The 22,562-nt window shown below is 38.7% G+C and overlaps 1 protein-coding gene across 1 annotated transcript in view; it reads right to left on the reverse strand.

The window, feature by feature from the left end:
- Positions 1 to 2,265: 2,265 nt before the first annotated feature.
- The window catches only part of AGPAT5 (1-acylglycerol-3-phosphate O-acyltransferase 5), a 57,621-nt gene continuing 37,324 nt past the window's right edge, over positions 2,266 to 22,562 (reverse strand). The window contains exons 6-8 of the mRNA XM_042803172.1: positions 20,589 to 20,750; positions 6,500 to 6,623; positions 2,266 to 4,804 (exon numbers count right to left, since the gene is read on the reverse strand). Coding sequence (XP_042659106.1) covers positions 4,579 to 4,804; positions 6,500 to 6,623; positions 20,589 to 20,750 — 512 coding nt within the window. The 3' untranslated portion in view covers positions 2,266 to 4,578. The remainder of the gene's footprint in view (positions 4,805 to 6,499; positions 6,624 to 20,588; positions 20,751 to 22,562) is intronic.

Genomic DNA, 22,562 nt, shown 5'->3' on the forward strand with positions numbered 1-22,562 from the left:
AGCCTGGCAGCTCAGACCAGCAGCTCCATCTGCCACTGCCTGGCCAGAGGACTGACGGCAACTTCTTCCCTTAAACATTCAAACTAGTCACGCAGGGAACACAAACAGAAGCATCAAAATGTCCTTCGAAAACTTGAGTTCCCACACAAGATGAAAGGGAGACAGAATGGCTGTGAAACAGTTTATACAAGTGTAACTAATGGAGTTTTCACATTACAAATGTGACCCAGGAACAAGTAATTATTTTTCAGGGTAGCATCTAGTCTCGGCATTTACTTATGGCTGTGCAAACTGTCTGTCAGTGGAAGAGCACGCTTCGGCAGAGGGGGGAGGGAGATCCATCTCAGATGTCCAATACTTACCAAAAACCCCTCTCTCAACAGCAACGTCTCCTTCCAGCCCACCAGCAACAGACCCCAGCCTCTCCATGGGCATTTGCCCACCGAATGCCACTCCTCAAAAGGAGGATGCAGCTTGAAGGAGGTGGCCATTTGGTCTGTCAGCAGTTTATCAGGCTAAATACAAACAGGGGAATTCTTTGGGTCCAGGAGGAGAATGGAGGAAACCCAAGATTCACATCAGTCTGAAAATTGATGAGGGACTCCTCATTAGGAAAATAACAGACCAGGTAGACCTGGGACTGAAAGAGGACAGGTGGGAGAAATACTCACCACGCTGTCAGGGAAATTGGTCCCCACATGGGAAACAAATCTTCCCTGGAATCAATCAGATGTGGTCATGCCTGACTGGAGCTGATGTTCCCAATCTTTTTTTGTATTAGATTATCACCGCTTTTTCTTCTCTGGACTCGCTCTGTGTTTTATTTTACTTGTGTGACTTTTGCCGTTATACAAACAAAAGTAACAATTTTTTTTTTTCCTTTTGGTCTTATGCTTAGCAAATTGTGCAAGACGCTTCACTGGGCCCACAGAGCTCCAAACTGATGAGACGGGCAAGAACATGAAAATGAGAACAAGAGAAACGCCATCGTGTTCACTTCAAGCCCTGTCATCAGAGCCACTCTGCTAAAAGGTGACCTAGAACTGCAGGGTAGGACCAAACTGTGGTTTCCATATTTATAAGGGAAAAGCCTTTATAAAGCAGGTGCCAAGAGCTTCAACGCATTAACTGGTTTTCTGTTGCCTTTCTGGGCGTGGTTGACATTTCTGCCATTAACAGTGTTGGGGGTTTATTTTTTTTAATTTGGAAGTGGTGGGAGGAGAAGTATCTTTTTAAATTTTTAGCACTAAGCAAAAAATCCCAAGCCTGCTCCTGGTCGCCTTTATTATCCCAAACTAAAGCAGATACCTCTCTCTCTCCCCCAAAGTATATACATTCTATGCATGCTAAAACACCAAAATAATCAGGGGCGAATTCTTAAGTACTAGAAAAACAGTTTTACAGATATGCTACCTTCTATTGAAAGGAGAAGAACCAAGCATTATACTAAGAAAACGCTTCAGAGGAGTTAGCAGAAGACTGCCAGGCTGAGGCCCCTCAGTGTCCTACTCAGTCATTTCTTCAGTGTAGCACCACTCAGTGCTCCAGTTTCCTGTCTCACTTCACTTTTTTTGTTCTCCATTATTTAAATTAATGCGTCCTTACTAGCCCAATTCCTTCCACAAGAGTAAACGAAAGAACAACATTGTGGAACTAGCACGTAGTGGTGGTGTTGCTGACTATAAAAGGCTTACATACAGCTTATGCATATGAAGAGAGCAGTACTTGCATGGAGGGAAATCGCTACCATCAGATGCACCGACACAGCTGGAAAAATAAGTTTTTGAACATACAGGCCCCTCTCGGGTTTAGCACATCACTAAAACTGAGGCGGCATTTCTTACCAAGACATGATCTGTGTATCTGTTTGCAGAACCTCTTCCCAGCCCCCGGGGTCTGTTCTGTCCACACTCTCTGCTGGCGGTGCCTGTGCAAGGCTTATTGCCACCGAGCCTGATTCCTGGCCAGAACCATGGTAGTGCACATTAATGGACATTATTAACAAGCATCAAGCGGTGCAGGTGTCTGCAGGTGAAAAGCTACTGCAACCTGACCGACCTGGTGGTGTGTTGCGTCGGAACAAGCACAAATCCAGCTGTACAGAAAAAAAAGGCGAAGTTGTTTTCTTCTCATTGCATGCTTCTTACACAAATCCTTCCATTAAGGACTTAAAAACATGCCTGTAGCCTTTTTGCAAGCAGTTCCTCTTAACCAAAGTTACAAACATAAAAGTGCAGAAAAAACTGAACAAGTAGACAGGACAGAAAAGTTGAATGAGCACTGGCTCTTCTTATTTTAATGAAGAAATATTCCAAGTTAATATCAGTGCATATTTAGAAATAGCATGTGATACTCCCAATGCCAAATACATCAGCAAATTACAATTTCAAAACTTTATAAATTAATGGCAAGAAAAAAATAATTAAGATTAACATAGAGAATAAGTTTCAAAATAAACATCCTGTTTGTTTGTTGTACTGCATCAATTATATTCCTGGTACTTAAACAGCAAAAGAAATCCGATATTTCATGGTAATTAGGCTCTCCAAAATAGCAATTATTTTTCTACAAATGAACTAAGCAGTTTGCATTTATTTTTGATGTATAATTAAATGTTATTCTTAGCTGTTACAAAGAAATTTAGTCATGTCAGAGTAAAATTTCATTCCATGATTGAAAAATCGCAGTAACATAGGAACACTGCCTTCTGGTTATACCCACGTGTGAGCACATTTGGCTGTTACATAAAATGGCTTTTTTTTTTTTTTTTTCCTAGTTTCATACCCTCATAACAATACTGTTTTTCAACATTGTTCCCAGTCATTGTTTTTAAAATGGTTCATCAACATATCCTGAATCAATCACTGATATAAATAACTTCAGTGACAAAATCCACTATGGAAGGACACAGAACTGCAAACTGAAAGTTGTACCGGATGATTTTAAGATGGAACTGTAATCACTCTGTAAAATTTTGTAAAAAAAAAAAAACACCACACAGTAAAAGCACTATCTTTAATTAACTGGCAATGGTGGAATCTGAGAAAACTGAGTTCTAATTTTAAAAGACATTTAACTCACAGTGGATTCTAAAGCAAGACAAATCGTACTGAAGCTAGAGAGAGATGCACATTTAAAGCTTGCAAGTGTGATATAAAAATATTCTCTAGTTTTTTTAATTTTGATACAGGGAGTCCAATTCCCTAATGGAAGAAGATAAATACATCCTCTTTCCTACCCCACTGCTGTACATATAGACTGTTCCCTTGGTATCAGGGAATGGTATTTCCCCCAAGAAAATACCAGCCATGGGAATCGCAGACCTTCTGGTAGTAAGGGTTTGTTGATTTTGCTTTTTAAAGTATATTTTAAAGCAGATGAAATACTGATAGGATATACATTTCTTTCACTACTAGTCTATTGTGCAAATCGTATACATCAACTCTGTAACTTCAATCCAACTGCAGTCTGCATCGCCTAGAATGATTTGAGAATCTAGCGTGATATTACAGCATGGAGATGAAACATCAGGCTAAATCAGAGAAGTAGGAAAAGGCACATGCTTCGGATTTAGCAGGAACATCTGGAGGTTCCTTGTTACCATACCCTAACGCTCCTGAAGTTACAGTAATTCTGTGCATTACCCAAACAAGAGTTTGCTTCCAGAAAATCATGAGGTAACAGGAAACTTCTGCTTATGGCACGTACACATGAAAGGTCTGTGAGCTCAGCTGAAACTCTCAAGGCATTAGGGGTAATGCAGACACAAAGTAGGCTACAGTCTGGTTAGGCCAGAAACAAAAACTTAACATTTCATTATACTGCATACATTCTTTTTATGCACAAATACAGGGTGCACAAAATAAGCTGTTTGCTCAGTAAAATTTAATCTTTTGCATATGTAAAATAATCAGCTAATACTGCAATATAATCAAAAATCATGCACTAGATAAACAGAGCTTCTTCCCCATGAACAGGAGTTCTCAGGAACATTTTATTCTGCTTCAGGTAACATCTCATGTTTTGCCAGCTTACATAGTCCCTTTTAAAGAACACAGTATTTAGCTAAAACTGAAAAACAACATTAAAAAAAAAAATTAAAAAAAGAGAAAAGTTTTTATTTTAGTTACGGTACAGCTGGGATAGATGCAACTGAACTGCTGCAATGCACCAAAGAGTAACGAAAATTCAACATGAATATCAGAAGAATAAATATATACCCTAAATTAATCTCTGTAAATACATTCACAGGTCCACTTAAGACACCCTTATTAGATACCCTTACTCATACTTCATTGAATCTGCAGATAGAGATGGATGTTAGTTCATGGGGAAAGCAATTTATCATATGACTCGGTTTATCTGTCATTATTCCAGCAAAAATCAGTAGCAAATTTGAAAATCTACATTTATTTTCCCCAGACCAACCACACAGGGGCTTAAGTCACAAATTCTATTATTTCCGATGTTCGATCAATAAGGCTTTATTTACACTTTTTTACTATAAAGTCAGGAAAAAGTTTGGTGCGATGTGCAAGAAAAGACTGCACATTTCACTGATTGGAGACTAACATCTGCTTATGGTTTAATGCTAACCCACAGGCAGCCAATTAAAGTTCCATATATCCATGTTTTTACATAAAGTTTCCTGCCAGATTCTGTCAGAAGCATACTTGCAGTCAGGCCACCTAAAAACAGCAAAGATGGCAAAGTCTTCTTGAGGCTTAGTTTGGAATGAACACTTTTCCCAGGGAACTTATTTCTTCTTTTAGAATCCTTTGCATCATAAAACTCTATTAGTAACCTACAAGTAGACAAAAGGAGATGGTTGAGGTTATACATTAGTGTAAGAAGTTTTAAGCGACTGACTTTCATTCGATAACTGCTTCTAATCACACATTATTTAACAAATGATTTCCCAAAATGTAGCAGCTCACCTGTAACAAGTTTGCCTTAAGAATACGATGCATTCAAAGTAACGTTGCATGTCAAGAGTACTCAACCTTAACCCTTGTAAGCAATAAAAGCAGATTTTCCTTGGAGACCAATTTTAACATTGAATATAAAAGTTTAAAAGAATCCTTTTCATTTAGCATTTAGCAGAGAAGACCAGAGTACTGGACGATATCGTAAGACAAAATAGCACACAGTTAATGACTAAGCACCAAAGGAGGGGGGGAAAAAAGTATTGTCATAAAATAAACTAATAAATAACGAGGGCTCACAAGACACTAAATATTTCGGAAGCCAAATGTACAAAAGTAAAATGCTACACCATTAGTAGTAACTACTTTAGTAGTTTAGTAGTAACTTTTTTCCTCCTATTTTTGAAAACCAGTAATAAATGAATTTGAAAATTCTGGGCTTTTGTTTCGAGTATCTCTTAAATTTGCCTGACAGACTGCTTTGGTCCCAGTCAACAGGAGCCTACAATGACACATAGATGACTACTTCAGGGACACTGGACAGCCTTTTATTTTATGTATCAGTTCCTTGTCTACAGAACAAAATTCAAACTTTCCTCCTCTCAAAAGGGAAGAAAAGAAAAATTACTTAGTGATCCTAAACTTGTAAGTTGCTTTAGTAACACTGCCATGTTTACAGATACTCATGTTAACTTTTACATGGATTTAAAGATCACAGGATAAATTAATCTGTTTTTTCCTTCCATGGAGTGTGAGACTGGCAGAACAATTTTAAAGCAGAACATACCTGAAGAAGCAGAGGAATTTTATCTCACACGATGTATTAAAGGATTTAGTAAGCAAACAGATTCAGCTCCTTTAAGCTGGATATCAGACGTGGCAAATTAAACCACTACCTCTCAAACAATACTTAAATCCCACATGTAGGCACAAAGTCCTTCTGGAGCACAATATCCCCCGGGATCTATTGCATATGCTCACTAGTGACCTTATCTGGAGATGCTGGAAGGAGCCAGGAACTTTAGTTCTGCTGCAATTCAGTGATGGACAGATTAAACTTCTACTTCACCTGATTTCTCTGGTGAAGGTAGGATCTCGGGGCCACTTGTTTTTTATCCAATTGCTGTCTGATGGAAGATGCATAAACAATTTTGGCAGAAGAGATTAGATCAAGACCTGTCCCTTTCTAACTCTAACCTAACACTGATTACAAGGCTAGAATCAAGCTGCTTTTTGCTTGCTTGCAGACTGTGGGCATCTCACATTCCTGGCTGCGCAGGACTCGGCTACAAGATGATAAATGGAGATTATTCAGATCAGCATGAGTCTCGCCTGGAACATGAACTCATAGCTCTTCAGACTAAGGAAGGTCTAAAACCCAGGAATCCCAACCTCCTGAGCAAAAAGTTTAACCACAAGGTTATATAATAAAATATGCACAGGAGTACCAGCACCACCTCTCTTCAGGGAGCCCTACAACTTGCACTGCTGGTAACAGAAATCCCGGGTGTATCTGTTGATGTAAAAGAAGAAAGACAGCTTCCTGAAACAAAGTTCTGCATATTGCTACTCACTTATCCTTTATTTCAAAACGTTCGTGAAGCCACCTTCTCATATACATCTGCTCTTCCGGAATGTCCTTCAGTTCGATTCGATCAATGAAAATATGAACTCTTGGGCATTCCTTGCAAAGAAACTCTAAAAAGAGAGCAAAACAACAGAAATGAGTTACAAAAACACTGTAGGGCGTTTATTTGTCCAAAATATACTGAAAATCTGACCTTGTAGCTCTAAGTGCCTTTGAAGCCTAATTTCTGTTCTCAAAAGCCTCCCTTCTTTATGTTTGGATCCTGAAGACTTCACTGAACTCAGAAGCCATCTGGCCTACACACTTTTGAATAATGGTGGCCCATTATCACATGCAGCATGGAAAAATTATCTTAAGCTGCACTTTGCTAACTGTAAAATGCTGTGCTTGAAAATGTTACACTTCTACTTCAGCAACAATCTACTCATTCTGTAGTGTGGGATGCAACAACTTTGATGTCATCAAGTTATCCAGTCTTCAACTTTGATTAAATTTAGCAATCCTCTTTACTTGTCCTTTTTGAAATCTAAATTTTCATTGCTCTTGGATGACAAAATTAGAATTACAGTGATTTCCCAAAGTATCTCCTGAAGGAAGTGGCCTTCAGTTTAAGTAATAACCCATAATTAAAAAATATAATAGGGGAAAAGACTCAGAACAAAATGCTGCTTTCCATTTTGCATCCTTTCATTTTTCTTCTGTCTTACAAAGCTCAAGACATCCCTACTGCAATCCTCCCCCCCGCCATTTCCTCTTTTTGTCCACAGAAAAATTTAGCAAGCATGCGTTAATTACAAACAAAACGCCACTACTCAAATAGCCTTGTGGGATTTCTTACAACTAACAAGTGGTAAAAATACTGCACATGGGATGAAAAACCCACCAGTATTTGTGTACTAGTAATCATTTGTATTTATCAGTAGCAAGGGGTATTGCAGTAACCATAGCATCCCTGTACAAAAAGACGCATGATGTGAGGATGGAAGTCCTCAGAAATTTGGTCAATCTTCGTATTTTGAAAAGGGACCAGAAGTGCCTTCCCACAATACAGACAGGCAACAAACCTAACACAGACTGGGTGATCCCTTTAAGATGCTGACATTTTTTGGACAGGAGTGCAGATGTACGAAAGACTCTGACCCGTAACTGTTAGGGGTATCTTGAGGAATGACTGCAAAATAATTGTTACTGCATGTATATCTTTATTATTGTCTGCCAAAGCAGATATACCCCTATTTGGTTTTCTTCTTTAAAGGATTATTGATTTTTAAGGACTTTGCTGTAAAAACAATCCTTATCATATACTACAAATTGCCTTCAAGAATTTTAAAAGCCTGTCCATGGAGATGTGTTTGTCTGCTTGTAGATGGGGAAGGAAGGAGAAGAGATAAAAAGACCAGTAAAGTCTTATGGCATTTTGATGCAGAAATTTGTAAGGTGCTGCGTGCAGTTTTGACTAGTCCTCAGGCAAAGAGAGCCCTTCACCGAGCCGCACCACAGTGTAAAGGGAGCAGCGTGGCCCATGCACCATCACCTGAAGAAATGGCTGAGGGCTGTAACCAGAAACAAGCCCACCTCTGAGCCATGGAGTAGCAAACAAACGTTGCTAAAAAGTTTCTGGTGAAACTGTCTCCCACCTACAGCTGTTAGATGGCCGGTGAATTAAGTACTTGGAGTCCAGCATGATGGCATATATAGACACTCTCTTCAGGTCTGTGTGCAATGCTTTTACTAACCACAGAGAAATCAGTGTTCATGTATCTGAAAGCAGACTTTTCCTCTTGCTTTTAATGGGAAGAAAGGATTTTCTAGGTCTGTTTCTCTGAGGATACTATCGAGGCTACTATAGGAAGGTCATTCACTACATGAGCACCTAAAAGCATACTATTAATATTTTAAAATGACAGACGTATTATCCACATCTTAAATGCTTATCATGTTCACTGATGTACAAATCCTCTTTGAGCAGCATTACCTATTAAGTGGAACATTCTAAAAATATGCAAAACTGTATCTAGAAAACAAATGCCGAGAAGCCAGACAATACGGTCATTTTTGTACTAGACTTCTATAAAAACCATCCATGCCATGCATATTCATCTAGGGCTGAAGATCTAGCTTTAAAAGATATTTGAAACATTCTGTTCATTGTATAGTATATGTTTCTTTTGCTTCAGAGCACATAGGTTGTTCTGTATAGGAACAAACAACTCTTTCCTGACGTTATCGATAATCACAGTTATAAATTATTAAGGAAAATTATGAATTAAGCAAAATTATGTTAGATTGGATAGCATTATGAATAACTATATATTATTTTTAAAACTAATGTTATGCTGCTGCTTAAAAAAAATATTACTGTTTGGTCATTTAAAGACAGCAGAGTACATTATCAATAGTAAGCTCAAGTTAACAAAACAGGAATAAGACCTAAGTTTGTCAGAGGAAACACCTTCCCCCAGCAAAGCTGCAGTGTAGCAACTCTACCGATCTGCTTAGAAAGCAAAAAAACCCTCCACAAATATCTAAGCATTGCTGCTGGTTTTCTACCTTATGCCCAAGTTCCAATGCAAGTTGTTTCTTACTACTTCCCACACTGGTCATCTTTAACCAGTCTAAACTGAGTCCCCACATGTGAAGATCCTAAAACCTCCAAAGCCCTTCTCTTCAGCCTTACTCTCTCTTGCAGTTTGAGACTTTGTACAGCCTCGCCAATTGCTGCGTGACCTGCAACTGCAGGTGCTCCCCTAGAGAGGATCATGATTCCCATCCACTGGTTCAAGGCCATTTTATCCAAAGCCTGGACCTCCAGGACATCTGCAGATGACATTGCAATGCATGCAATCAAGCTAGTTGGGCACTCTGACTAGTCTTTAATTATCCATTTCATGTCAGGATTTAATGCAACTAATCTTTTTTTTTTTTTTTTTTGGATGCATAATGTAACTGCAATCATGTAAGAACACCAGTGGATAAGAACAATATATTGAGAGGTTGTTTTTGAGAAGAAACAGACGGATTTTATCACCACAGCTTCTAAAGGTTTCTGGTGGTCCCATGACCCTTAATTTCACATTAACTTAACTCCCGATAGACTTATGTAATTAAGCTAAGAAACAACATCTTATTGAAGCAATTTATTATGTGCAAATTACATCCAACTTCAGGGACACTAGCCCTTAAGGCCAACATGTGACAGGCTTTTAAGATCCCTAAACTTGCCAGAATTTGTTATAATTAACGGCAGGAACAAGCAAGCCTGAACTTTCCTTTAAATGACAAAATGTAAGTGCAAATCACGCATTATAATCAAACATTATACTTAGAACAGCATTAGTCAATCAAAAACTGAGTATGATTTGGGTTAAATGAACACTAATAACTTGTGTGGAAGCCAAGTGGACTGACTTTCATGTGGGAGATCATTTCCTAATAAAACTAGCTAAATAACAGATACAAGTGCAGAATGTTTATAATGCATCTAGTGATCAACCACAGCACAAGAAAGGAACTGTAAATAATAAAGTGGATTATGCATTTTCTGTTCTTAAACTGTAACATTGTAGCCCTCCTGCAGGACAGGATTCACACTAACACAGGACTGAAGTCTGCCATGCAGAATTAGCATTAATGAATGGGGTGCAGCAGCCTCCAGGAAAGGAATTGGATCCACAGAGTTTTTAATTGCATTTTCAGCTCCTCACCTTCAAAAACCTAATAATTCCATTTTGAATTATCAGCATTAGCAGGGAAAGCAAGGGAAGGAAAGAAGCTCCAAAGTACAGACATACCTGTAACTGAGAAGGGATGTAAAAATGGCCTCAGATCAGCCTCCCCTTAATGCTACCACAGAAGTTCATTTCACCACTCCAAATTATTTGCCTTGCCCCTTAAGAAAGTTGTGACAGTGGCATTACACTTAAACAGATATTCCAGTTTTCAATTACTAATGATGTCTATTTTTATATGCACTTTAAATAAGACAGCAATAAAGTAGCTCAGATTTCAACCTCCTACATTGGCTCTTTTACTGCAATGTAATTATTGCCAAAGTCCTTCAAAGTTAAGAAAGGACAAACTGAAGCCTGACATAGTGGTGTCCACTTAAAGAACCCCCAATTCTTTCCTGTCTTAACAGATTTCAGTAATGTTTGTGATAAATCGAAAGTGGTATCACAAAAAAACTGAAATCTGAATAATGTATATTTATTCTGAGTAACTAGTATTTCAAAGGTATAAGAATACGTCTCTTCAGTAACAGAACCTTGTGTGTTGTGGTGCATATAGTTTCACAGGCAATATGATGACAGCAAAGACATTCCTCTCTGAACTGTAGATGCTTTCTCCACTTTAAAAATTTTCATTAGCCTGGACTTAAGTGTTCAGCTATCAAAGCAGTCTGTAAACTATCTCCTCCTCAAAGAAAGAAATTCCATCTCTCCACTTGCATTTACTTTGTACATCAAATTATCAATTAGTTGGCAAAACAAACATAAATTTAAGTGCTGCGCTGTTTCTCAGCTTCATGCTTTCCATCACCTCATGTCAGCTGACAGGAAACTATTTCACGGCTTGCTCTTACAAAATAAAGCAGTGGTACAGCAAAGCAGCACTAGACAGGAAAGCAGGGTACAGCAAAGGTTGTTTAGACAGGTTAACCTGGGGAGCAGTGGAGGAGCAGGCAGCACCAGTACCTGCTGGTACTGCTGAGGTAGGGAAGCACAGAGGGGATGTTGTGCGGGCTAGATGGAAGCTTGCAGCCAGGAGACAAGCCTGGGGCCTGAGGAACAGCACTCTCAGAAATACTGCCAATGCCCTGTGCAAGGCCTGAGGTGCACACAGACCAGCGCCTCCACGCCTGCACGAGGAGCACAGCGTAGGGAGTAAGCACCTTAGGAGCTGGGGGACCTTTTGAGACGAGAAATGGAATGCACCTGAACCATTATTAATCCAGGGTGCTGGCAATGAAAACTGAAAGTGTTAGCAAGCATTTCAACTGGCAGCTGGGGAAAGCTGAAGGTCAGGAAAAGCAAGCTGTTCAGATGGATGTAACATTTGAGGTGGATGTGGCTAAAATTCAAGGTGAGGGCAAAACTCAGAAATGCCTTTGTACCAATACAAGAAGCCTAAACATGAAGACAGGAGAACAAGAATTATAGGCACTAAGAGATTACCCCTGTAAGGTAAGTATCCTGGTGGCCCTGAAGGTGCATGCAACATTACCAGGCTACCAGATTTATAAGAATGACAGATTAGGACGTACAGGTGAGGGAATAGTAGTGTGCATGAACGATTATGTAAAGTATAATAGCTTTATATAATATGGAGATAGAAGCACAATTAAATCCTTCTGGATAGAAATCCCAGACTAATAAAAATGTTAGACAGATATATTAAATGACTTCCTGATTAGTATGGTAATAGTGACCAGAAACTGTGAAGCCAGACTGAGAGCTTCAAGTTCAGGACTGATAGAAGGAGTGTGAGAGTCCAGCTACCCCCGTTGAACTGCATTGATGCTTCTTCAGGATGAAGTGTAAGGGAGGGGTGGAGTGAGGGTGGTGGCCCAAACAAACCCAAAACAAAACCAACCAACCAACCAAAAATACCAGAGGAAAAAAAAAAAAAAAAAAAAAAAAAAAAAAAGAGATTCTTTCCTGGAACAACTACTAGCAAAACCCACAAAAAAAGATGCCACTCCTGATGTGGTCTTGAGTGGTGTACAGTGTCAGTGAGAAATGCTCTGCAAATATAATACAATTAATTTCAGCACTGTAGAGAAAGAGTCTTAATGAATCCAGAACACAAACACAGAATTAAAGGAACTATATAACGGGCGAGGAGGGGAAGTGTCAAAACACCTTAGAAGAAACAGTCCAAAAGGAGGCAACCTAGAGGCTGTTAAAGAAGATGTATACACTTTACATTAGAAAAGATGTATAACACTGCAAATGAAAAAGTGTGGGTGGGTCTAAAACCCACCTAATGGCTTAATGGGAAAATTAAGGAAGCTGCCACTATATTCCTACCTTCTCATCTTTGAGGAATGGAAAGCTTGTCCAAATAAGGAAAAGCCACAAAACCACTCATGCCAAATGTAAACATAAAATTAAGAAGATTAAAAAGGAACTTGAAAAATGCAAAAGATTCTCTAAAAATTTTAACTTTTTAAAATATATTAAAAGCAGTAAACTAACTAAGGCACTGGTGAGACTGCTGGATGACAAAGGTGTAAAGAGTAGCCATTCATCGTAAAGTATAAGCCCATGCAGGAGAAGCTCAAATATTTGTTTGCATTATTCTTTCTTGCTGAAAATGTTTGATTCCTTTATCTATTGCATTCTTTGTACCAGATCGCTCAAGGGAACTAGATCAATAAGTAAACAGACAGAAAGCATTAGACTAAATAAACAAGTTAGATGTCAGGAAGTCACCAAGACCAGACAGCATTCATCCAAAAGCTCTCAAATGTGGAATTTAAAAACAAAGATGTGTAACCTATCATCACAAACAACCATTGTGCCAGAAAAATGGGGAGTTTCCCTTCTACAAACGAGGGCTTTAGAGATGATGCTGGGAAATACAAACCAAAGATTCTTACGTCCCTGGCTAAGATAGCAGGGTCTATAATAAGATCACTAAGCACAGAGATAATCACAGTCTGTTGGAAAAGAGTTGGCGTGGATTCTGTAAAGGGAAGTCCTGTCTCACCGATTTGCTGGATTTCTAAAACAGTATCGAGAAGCAGCCTGATAAAGAGGATTCACTGGACATGATATATTTGAATTTTCATAAAGCCTCTGAGAGGGTTCCACACTGAACGCTATTAAAGAAATTAAGATGCCATGGGATTAGAGGAAATGATGTTTTATAGACCAAAAGCTGCTTAAAGCAGAGGAAGCAAATGGAAGGACTTAATGGTCACTTTTCAGGATGGAAAAGACCCAGCAATTGGGGTCCTCCAGGGATGGACACTAGGACTGGTTTTATTCTTTGTCATGACGAGCTGAAAAAGTGAGCAGTGAACCCTCCAGTTTTTCACATCTTTTTCAGAAAACTGTAAGCTCTTTTGGGTAGTCAAACATTGGCTGAACTCCAAAAGGACCTCAAAGCTTTGAGAAAACAGGGTGAAAATGTGGCAGCTGAGCTTCAGTGTAAACAAACATGGGGAAAAACAACAGAAACCCTGATTACATGATGCTTAACTTGGAATTGGTGGTTACAGTTTGGGAGTCGCTCACCCTTCTGAAACCATCTTCTCAACTGTGTAGCAGCAGCCCCAAATCCCCCCAAATACTGGGCAGCATCAGCAAGGACATTGAGAACAGGGCAAAGTGAACCACACTGGAGATATACAAAGATTGTGAATCCACATTTTAAATACTGTGTGCAGTTCTGGTCTCTGTATCTGAAAGAGGATGTAGTAGACCTGGAGAAGTCACAGAAAAGGCCAACTAGAACATTTTTAGGAGAAAAAGCATTACGAACAAGGAAAAATTTAAAAGGCTGCATTTTCATTTTGGAGAAGGGCAGCAGAGGGAAGGATATGTCAGCTTAAAAAAATAAATTAAAAAATCCTGAAGAAGGCAGGTAAGAACTACAGCTCAACAAATTCTGGAAAATCAGGGGTAAGCAATCACACTTCTGTACTTTCATAAAGATACCCAGATCTAAAGAACCTTTAAAAATTATTAGAAAATAGTACATCTAGTTTTCTCTACTGGTATTAGCACTGGAGAGCAGCAGAGTATCACTGTAAGCTGTCTTGCTGAAACAAGACGGCATTTGGTGAAGACCAATACATAGTACTTGCACATTATAGTTCACTAGAAACAATCTTCCAGTGGCTTTAATTTGTTATTCTAACAGATGCAATCTGGCCTTTGTACTGCTCTACAACAATTTGTGAGTATTGTATGTTGGCCAAGTTAGCAGGAGGTTTCCTACAAAAATACAACAGTTTTGATCGATAGGCTGCCAGCAACAGAACCTGGATCAAGTTGTCTGTGGATTACTTCTGAAGGGTATCCCACTGCTGGTAACTGAAAAGGAGCAAATTTAAGAGATATCTGTGTCATCCCTGGAATATTTTTAAAGTTTCAGAAGTGTGGCAGAAAAAAAAAAAGTTGAACTATGCAAGTAAAAAAAAAGGCAAGAAAAGATACAAGGATTGAGGATTGGACCAGTTCAAAACAATGCTCTCTAGCAAATAAACAGGATCTGTTAGGAACGATGCCAGTACTGCTAGTATTGATGTTTTTGCCTTTCCTTCAGCCGGTCTGTTTTGATAAACAGAGAACAGTACCACAAACAGAGCAGAAGAAAAGAGTTCTGATGCACAAAAAAAGCAAAAATAAACACAGGCTCTCAAAGCAGCAACATATTTCTGGTCAAACCTGACAGTGTGAAGAAATTAAAGTTGTTTCTGTTATCCTCAGGGTTTTGATATACTTTTGCATAAATACCAGGAGTTCCTCGAGCTGTTGTACACAAATGCTGCCTGGGGAGCCAAATGCTTCCTCTCACATGTGCATGAGGCCCAGGGTGCAGGGTAATTTTATGAAATTCCACTGAAAATCATTTTTGTGCAGCAGAGGTTTTCTGATGACCCTGTGCTTTCTGATCACAAATTCCCAAAGGGAAGCTACAGATACCTACCTTTAGTAGGAGCTGCTTGAGAATAACGGAGATACAGAAGGTCCTAGTTTACGATCAGAGGAACACACACTCTGGGCTCAAAGAGATGCTGAAGGAGGTTATTACCCTGACTGAGGAGGTGTTAACACACAGATGCAGTGCCCACAGGTGCTTGAGATTTGGGAAAACAAAAAATTACAAGAAACTGGACTACAGGGACCCCAAATACAATCATCTTTATGTCCTTGTTTTGAGACAGGTAAAGAAACAGAAGTACTACTCATGCTCAGACTGACCTTCATTTTCTCTGATTTTTGGAATCCTACGAAAAATTACAGCAAGGCCTGCATACGTTCCTATAAACTGGTGCTGCTACTCAGTGAAATGTCATTGTTTTCAAGCAGAAGTACAATGTTTAATTGTTACTGTGAAAATACCTTGCCTTTACCCAGAGCGTCCTTATCTGCAGAATACTGATGGGTATGTCTGCATCTGTGTTCAAAGTGTCATTTCAAGTAAGTCATCCACAAATTAAGAGGCAGGCTTTCATGTTATTCAAACTACTTTTAATAGGAAATTACAGGGGTTCTAAAATGACAAATCTAGTCCTACAGAGAACAAGCGAAAATGCATTCAGTTTAAAACCGAATGGTATTTTACTTACTTTGTGGTACTGGTGTAACCATGTAAAAAAGTTGTATTTTAGTATTTTACACAAAATAAAGCCAGGGTTTTCCTTTAAAGGAAAAATGTATGATAGAGTATCACAGAACTATGTTGCCAACTAGGGCTGTTATCAAAATTCCTCCGAATACTTCAAGGGAAAAGTCACGTTTTGAAATATGAAAGGCAGTTGCTTAAATTTTGCTTGAACGGATGCAGAATGACAAGCTCTTGATGTGAGATTTACTATACATGTTAAAAGCCATCCCACACTTGATAGAAATTTCACCAGTACTGATGTCCAGCCTTAGTTCTAATCTACATTCTTTCTTTGGTTGCTTTAAAATAATTGCCATTTACTTTTCAATATTCTTTCATGCAGTAAGAACATGATAGCTAGCAGAGATCTGAACAGATTATTAGTCATTTCATTACTATAAATCTTACTTTGGACTCTTTTATATTCCTGTTACTGTTTATCAGTTTATTAATTTAGTTTTTTAATTCTTTCAACTTATCCATAACTATGTGTTTGTTATCATTCTTTGGACCTTGAAAGACAATGGATGTGATCAGATTTGGGCCACAGTCCAGACAAACACCGGTTTCTATTGCTCCAGTTTCTTTTCTGTTGTCCTGTACTTCACTGTCTAACTGGGTCCTAACAAAAGTGGAAGCATTTGAAAAAGGGTGATTTCCCCTAGGGAAGTTAGACCAGTCTGACCTCCTCAAATTATACCAATCAAAGTGATGTACGGGTTTTCAGAAATGCACACATACACATGCTTTAAAAGAGTCTGTTCTGGAATTGATATACAGCAGAATCAATAACTCTCAGGAATTCCTCTAACTCCTTTAAGACAGAGTCTACATGTACTTGCTATTTTTATTCAGTGTTTATCATTGTCACATGCTGCTATTTCACACACTCTTTCATCTACAATGGTCAGATAAATACCATCTGGTTATGTTAAAGCCTTCAGGCAGAATAATAAAGATGTAGATGTGTAGATAATGCTCTTTCAGGTGCAAGAATGACAACAGTTCCCACGTCCCACAAGATCTACCCCTTAACACCAGGCAGGGCTGGATGTGAGCAGTTAGGATATTCATTCAGAAGGGGGAAAACAAGGTTCTCATTATTTCTTCCCAAGCTTATTTCTATTTTTTACTTAATGACAGTGTAGTAAAACAGTATCAACAAATCCAGCACATAAGTTTCTCCCCCTCCTTTTCCTTTCTAAATAGTTCCTTCAACGTTCAGTACCTGAGATGCACTTCAGGTGTGCTGCAGTGCACATATTATTATTTGCATCTTGTTCTAATGACCACAAATAAATACTGTCTTGCAGCATGGTCCTCCCTAAGCAGGGCCATCACAGTCTGTCATCAATGATCTTGACAAACCATCTTCAGCAGTAAGAGGGGAAAAATCTGTGGGAAATCGCTATTCTTTGGAAAGGCTGCCATGTGCAGGACAAACTTCCACTGGAAACACACCAAGATCCAAACTTGTTGGAATGAAAAGGAATGAATAACAAATAAATGGTAGGAAAAAAATTGCATCTATTGGTCACAACTGGATGTGAAGCAATACTGGAAAGCAACATCCCTGTCCAAAACTAAGCTAATCTTAGTCCCTGTCTAAGACTAATCAAATTTGATGTCTTTTAAAACAAACAACTTTCAGCTGGAAAGTGCCAACAAAAAATTAAGATGCATAAAGAGTGATGAAAAGTTCAACACATTTGAAAGGTTATACTCTAATAATCTGTCTGCTCTAAAAAGGTACCATGTTTTCAGGTGGGCCTGGCATTCGCTTTCTTCTCAAAGCACTACTGCAGAATGGATGGTGAATGTCTATTTTCCAGTAGCTAGTATACTACGTTTTGTTTTAACCCTGCTGAGTAAGTCAACATTATGATATTTAAGCTTGCTGGACTGAAAAAAAAATAAATCCAATTTTGTTAAGAGAGGCTATTTACCGTAGGAGTTCCATATTACAAATTTTAAAATTAAATTGATTTTTTTCTTCAGAATTTTTTTCCCATTTACAGTTTACTAAGACAATTTCTCAGATAAAGTGTGGTGATACTACTCACGGTCACTAAAATGTTCCTTTTAACCTGCTCTGTTTACTACTGGAGCCAGCAGCCAAGAGCTGACCGTAACCCTGGGTAAGTGTGGATTTTTTCCAGAAGTAGCACTGGCTCTTCTGAGGAATTGAGATTTATAGAACTGAAAGTAAAATGCATTTCAAGAAACACATTATATATGTGTGGAACTCAGATTTCATTCACACGGGAAATGTCATACTATGGGAAATACAGTCCTCAAGTAAAGTTGTGTTTATCAGAAGTTTGTTTTCCATGCAATAAATTTCAATCAGAGTTGCTAGATTGAAAAAGACATGTCAACCTTATCTTTTAAAAATTACCAGGATTGCACTGCCATTTTATTCCGATGAGAATGAAAAACAAAATTCTCTTTCAGCACTGACACAAATATGAAATGCTCATATGAAATGCACACATGAAAATGTCGTTTTGTAACTCATTTTAGTACTGTAAAAGAGAAAGAATGCTAAAAAATCTCAAATGCATAACCATGCGTAATTCAATTCTTGTTCTATTATATTCCTGAACAGAGCAGTTGTTGGACTTCTGCATAACAAATGGTGAAATGATCTTGACCTTTTAGAACAGAAATTGTTTTTCTTCAACTTTGTGTCTGTACGGCCTAAAAGAATGACAACTATGTTCCACACTGTAATTTATAAAGTGTCCTTAATCTACATAATTTATATTACATGGAATACGTATGACTGCCACACTAGCATAGAATGCCCTGGATGGATATTTCATTTATCTACTTTGTAATGGGTAACAACTGGTTGGTTGCACTTTATTCGGTGTTACTGCCTTTATTTTTACCCAAGGCTGAGACAGTAATTACCCAGCCCTAACAGTAAGGGTGGCTGAAAGATACGCCTGGACTGCCCACTGGGGAGTCTCCAAAAGGCTGGATGTGGAGATGTGGAGCAGCCACCCCAAACCATCTGATTACCACTTGACACCAGACACAAGAAACAGCCAACAGGGAAATGCAGTTTGTTGGTTCCCCTTTCCATAATTATATCATGCTTCATGTAAACTGGAAGGTTCAATAGGTGAAGAGGTCTTACAAGGAATTTGAACATTTGCCATCTTATCATTAGGTAATGACATTTTAATAACCACCAGGCAGCGAGAAGTCCAGCATGAGAATGGTTGAAACTGCCTAATAATTAAGTCATGAAACAAGATATGCTGCAGGGAAGGGGAAACAACCTATTTGCTTTGAAGGAAGTCTTAAAAAGGGTTGGATGACAGGACAAGAGGGAGGCTGCCTGGTCTTCAAAGGAATCCATAAGAGGGTCATAAGGTATTTAAAAAAACCCTGAAACATTAAAAACTTTAAATAATAAAATCTACAAAATCAAGTTTAAAAGAAAATTATAAATAAAAATGTGAAATCGTAAAAAGCACTTCTGATATTTAGTCACTAAAAATGCCTGTTGGGAACAAAACGTACATAAAATAAAACCATCCTAAGACCTTACAGTACAACATGAGCATTGAATTAATACACAGTGTTAACAGTTTTATTGCTCAACTATCCGGAAGAATTTTAAACAGCGTGAAAATGTAAAAATAGACAATTCCAGAACTTCTAAGCAACTAGCACCTGGAAGGAGTTCATGTACACTTTACACCACCTCAAGGAGTTAAAACCGCTAATGAAGTGACATGGGAACAGCCGCACTATGAACTATTTTTATCAGCAGAAGGAACAAGTCCCAGTGACACTGGGCCAGCCGAGAAGCAAGGAGTTAGCTAAGAAGTTCCCTGCAGGTCCTTCAGCCAACACTGAACCCTTTGCTCAAAAGTCTGAACAGCTCCGTGGAGCTACTCTTTTTTTTTCCACTTGGTATCAGTAGTGCAAAAGACTCAAAAGTACCACTTTGAACCAGCTAGCAACACAGAGTTGTGCACAGATATGGCTGAGTAACACATAAATGACAACTGGAAAAAAAGATGACTTCTTGCCCTCCAGTGACAGTGCAGGTAAATGAATTACTTAAAAAAAAATTAATCCACCATCAAGCATAATCAAAATATAGCAGACCTGAAGCTCTCTGTCTGTAATATATTAGATTACTTGAGGAACATACAACTAATTTACCCCATTCTCTTAAGGTGCTGTAAGTGGTTTAAGATAGTACAGCAAGTGAAGCCCACTTACATAAAATCTTAAGTGTTTGTAAGGTTACTGTGTATGTGTAGCAATTTGAAAAACTGTCAGTAAAATACTATTACTATACACTTTCCTTTTAAAATACATGCATTTCAGCAATTAGATCACATGTACATGTATGTAGCATAGCAGAGGGAAAAAGAGAGAATTTACGATGATGCCTGATCCCGGTGCTAGAAGAAACATGAAGGTAAATGGCACCCGCTGCCTATGGCCCGAAGTTCATTTTAGCTCAAGGGCACTTGTATGCAGAATTTGACTACAGAAATATTGTCTCTGTGGAATAGGGAAGAGGAGGGCAAGAATGTCACAGGTAACTATTGTAAAGCCTCGTCACTGATGAATGATGCCCTACCAAGGTATGGTAAGATGGCTGAAGCCCTGTGGAAATTATCTTCAGAGCATTACAAAGCACCCGAAGCTGGTTCTGTATATTAGCAAGCATATGGCTGTATCATGTCTAATATACATCAGCTCACCTGTCATAGATGGTGCCAGTTTCCTTTGCCCTTTGTGGTCCACAGTACCTTCATAGGCTACAGTGACATCATACACTGCATCCAGATAGTCCTTCATCGTGTCAACAGCTACATGAGTTGCCTTCACGCGTGGCGTTAGCACATGCTTTAATATAGCAAGACCTGGAGGGGAACAAAAAAAATAATTACAGCGTTTGAAAGTAAACTGGACTACATTTACAACAGGAACAGTCACGCCAAGGAATTGCAGCACCCCCACCCAAAATCACAAAAGGTTTATTTTTAATCTCAGTTCTCAGTTGAGAGAGAGCGCATGTGTACACTGCATATGCTGAGCACGTGTAGAAGATGAAACAGAAACCCTAAAGGATATTAATGACAAAAAGGCTGATCAACAAGAGTCCTTTTTACAGCTCCTGCCCTAGAAGGAATGATGGTTTTTATGTGGCTTGTAAGCAGTGAAATAGCACTTCTCTTTACTACTTATGTTTGTCCAACTTAGGTAAAATAAAAGAGCAAATTAACTGAGAAATACTAAACACACAGGACAGCACCTCTTGAAATTCTGTATCAGAAACAGATCTGGTAGGCAAGGCATAAGCACAGATAAATTTAAGTACACCTAATGCTCACCTGGCATTTTACTTCCAAAGGACAAACCAATTTCGTCAACATACCGAATTCTAGTACTGTCCCATGGTAACAAGAGGGGTTGTCATGAACTACACACGCTTAAACAGGATGCCACATTTCTCCAAAGCTATCATGCTATTAGAAATGTCAACGTTTTGTTATTTTCTACTAGAGATTCTAGCTTTTCCTGCTTTTGCTTCCTTCCCTCAGTGGCTCATTCTGGAACGTTAGACATGGTTACTCTGAGCGTCCTCACTTTGGGGAAGGATGGGGGAATGCAGCTGGACTCAAGACAGCTTCGGCCCACTGCAATGACTTGCCACGACAGAAAATGGGACATTCCACTTTATCCCTGCAGTTGTTTCCCTCGCTCTCATTTCTGCATGCCTGTTTCTGCTGCTAACCCTGCACTGCTCTGGCACACTGCCCTCCCCCCCACCCCAAGCTGACTGTACTCACCATCCCAGCAGAAAACTAAGCAGGGAGGGGGAAAATATAGCACTGAGAACTGACATCAAGGAGGAAATCTTCTCTGTTTCCCTGCGAACAACCTATTACAATTGACTTGGCTACTGACAAATCCATAGTCACAGAAATCAACTGTTGTCTTTAATCATCCAGGCCAAGACACAGAGATTGGTATGTCAAGGACAAGAACGTCAATTTTAACAGCACTGCACAAGTCTTAACAGTATTTCATACCCATGTTTGCTTCAGATTACCACTTCCACCTAGAGCATGCTTAAGAAGAGACAAATACACTGGGCTCAAAAGTATAAACTTTATTCTATTCCTAGAATTCTAATATACAGTGACTTTTGAAATGAAAACAAAGAAAGCCCCCAAACCTTTTTCAGGATCTGAACACAGCTCTTCCACACTTACTTGAAAGTGCTTCTAGGAAAAAAAGCATATTATGCAAAAACTTTCACTATTTTGCTATAAAATGTGTATCTTTCTCAGAGAGAAGTATCAAAATATAATTGCAATTATTCCTCTCCAGCCTTACTTTTCATTGGCTTACTCTTCAGTCCATTTTTAACAAACCATTCATCGGTGCTATCGGTTCCTGATAGACGAAGCAGAAATTTTTCTGAACCAAAGTACTGTGCTATTGCTTTTGCTATCTTTCTGCTTGCAAAATCAATATATAATATCAAAAGATACGATATGTCCTGATTTTGTACTGAATTTCTCTTTGTTAGGCAAAGCATACTTTGATCTAAAATTATGAAAATATCTACTGAATGCTATAAGATAATGCTAGTTTCTAAACTGCTCTAACATTCTTAGAGTTGAAAATTTCAGTATAAATCATTACCTTGATTTCTTAACATTTGC

The sequence above is a fragment of the Tyto alba genome, unplaced genomic scaffold (genome assembly GCF_018691265.1).
Source record: "Tyto alba isolate M040663 unplaced genomic scaffold, T.alba_DEE_v4.0 Super-Scaffold_40, whole genome shotgun sequence".
Lineage (NCBI taxonomy): Eukaryota > Metazoa > Chordata > Aves > Strigiformes > Tytonidae > Tyto > Tyto alba.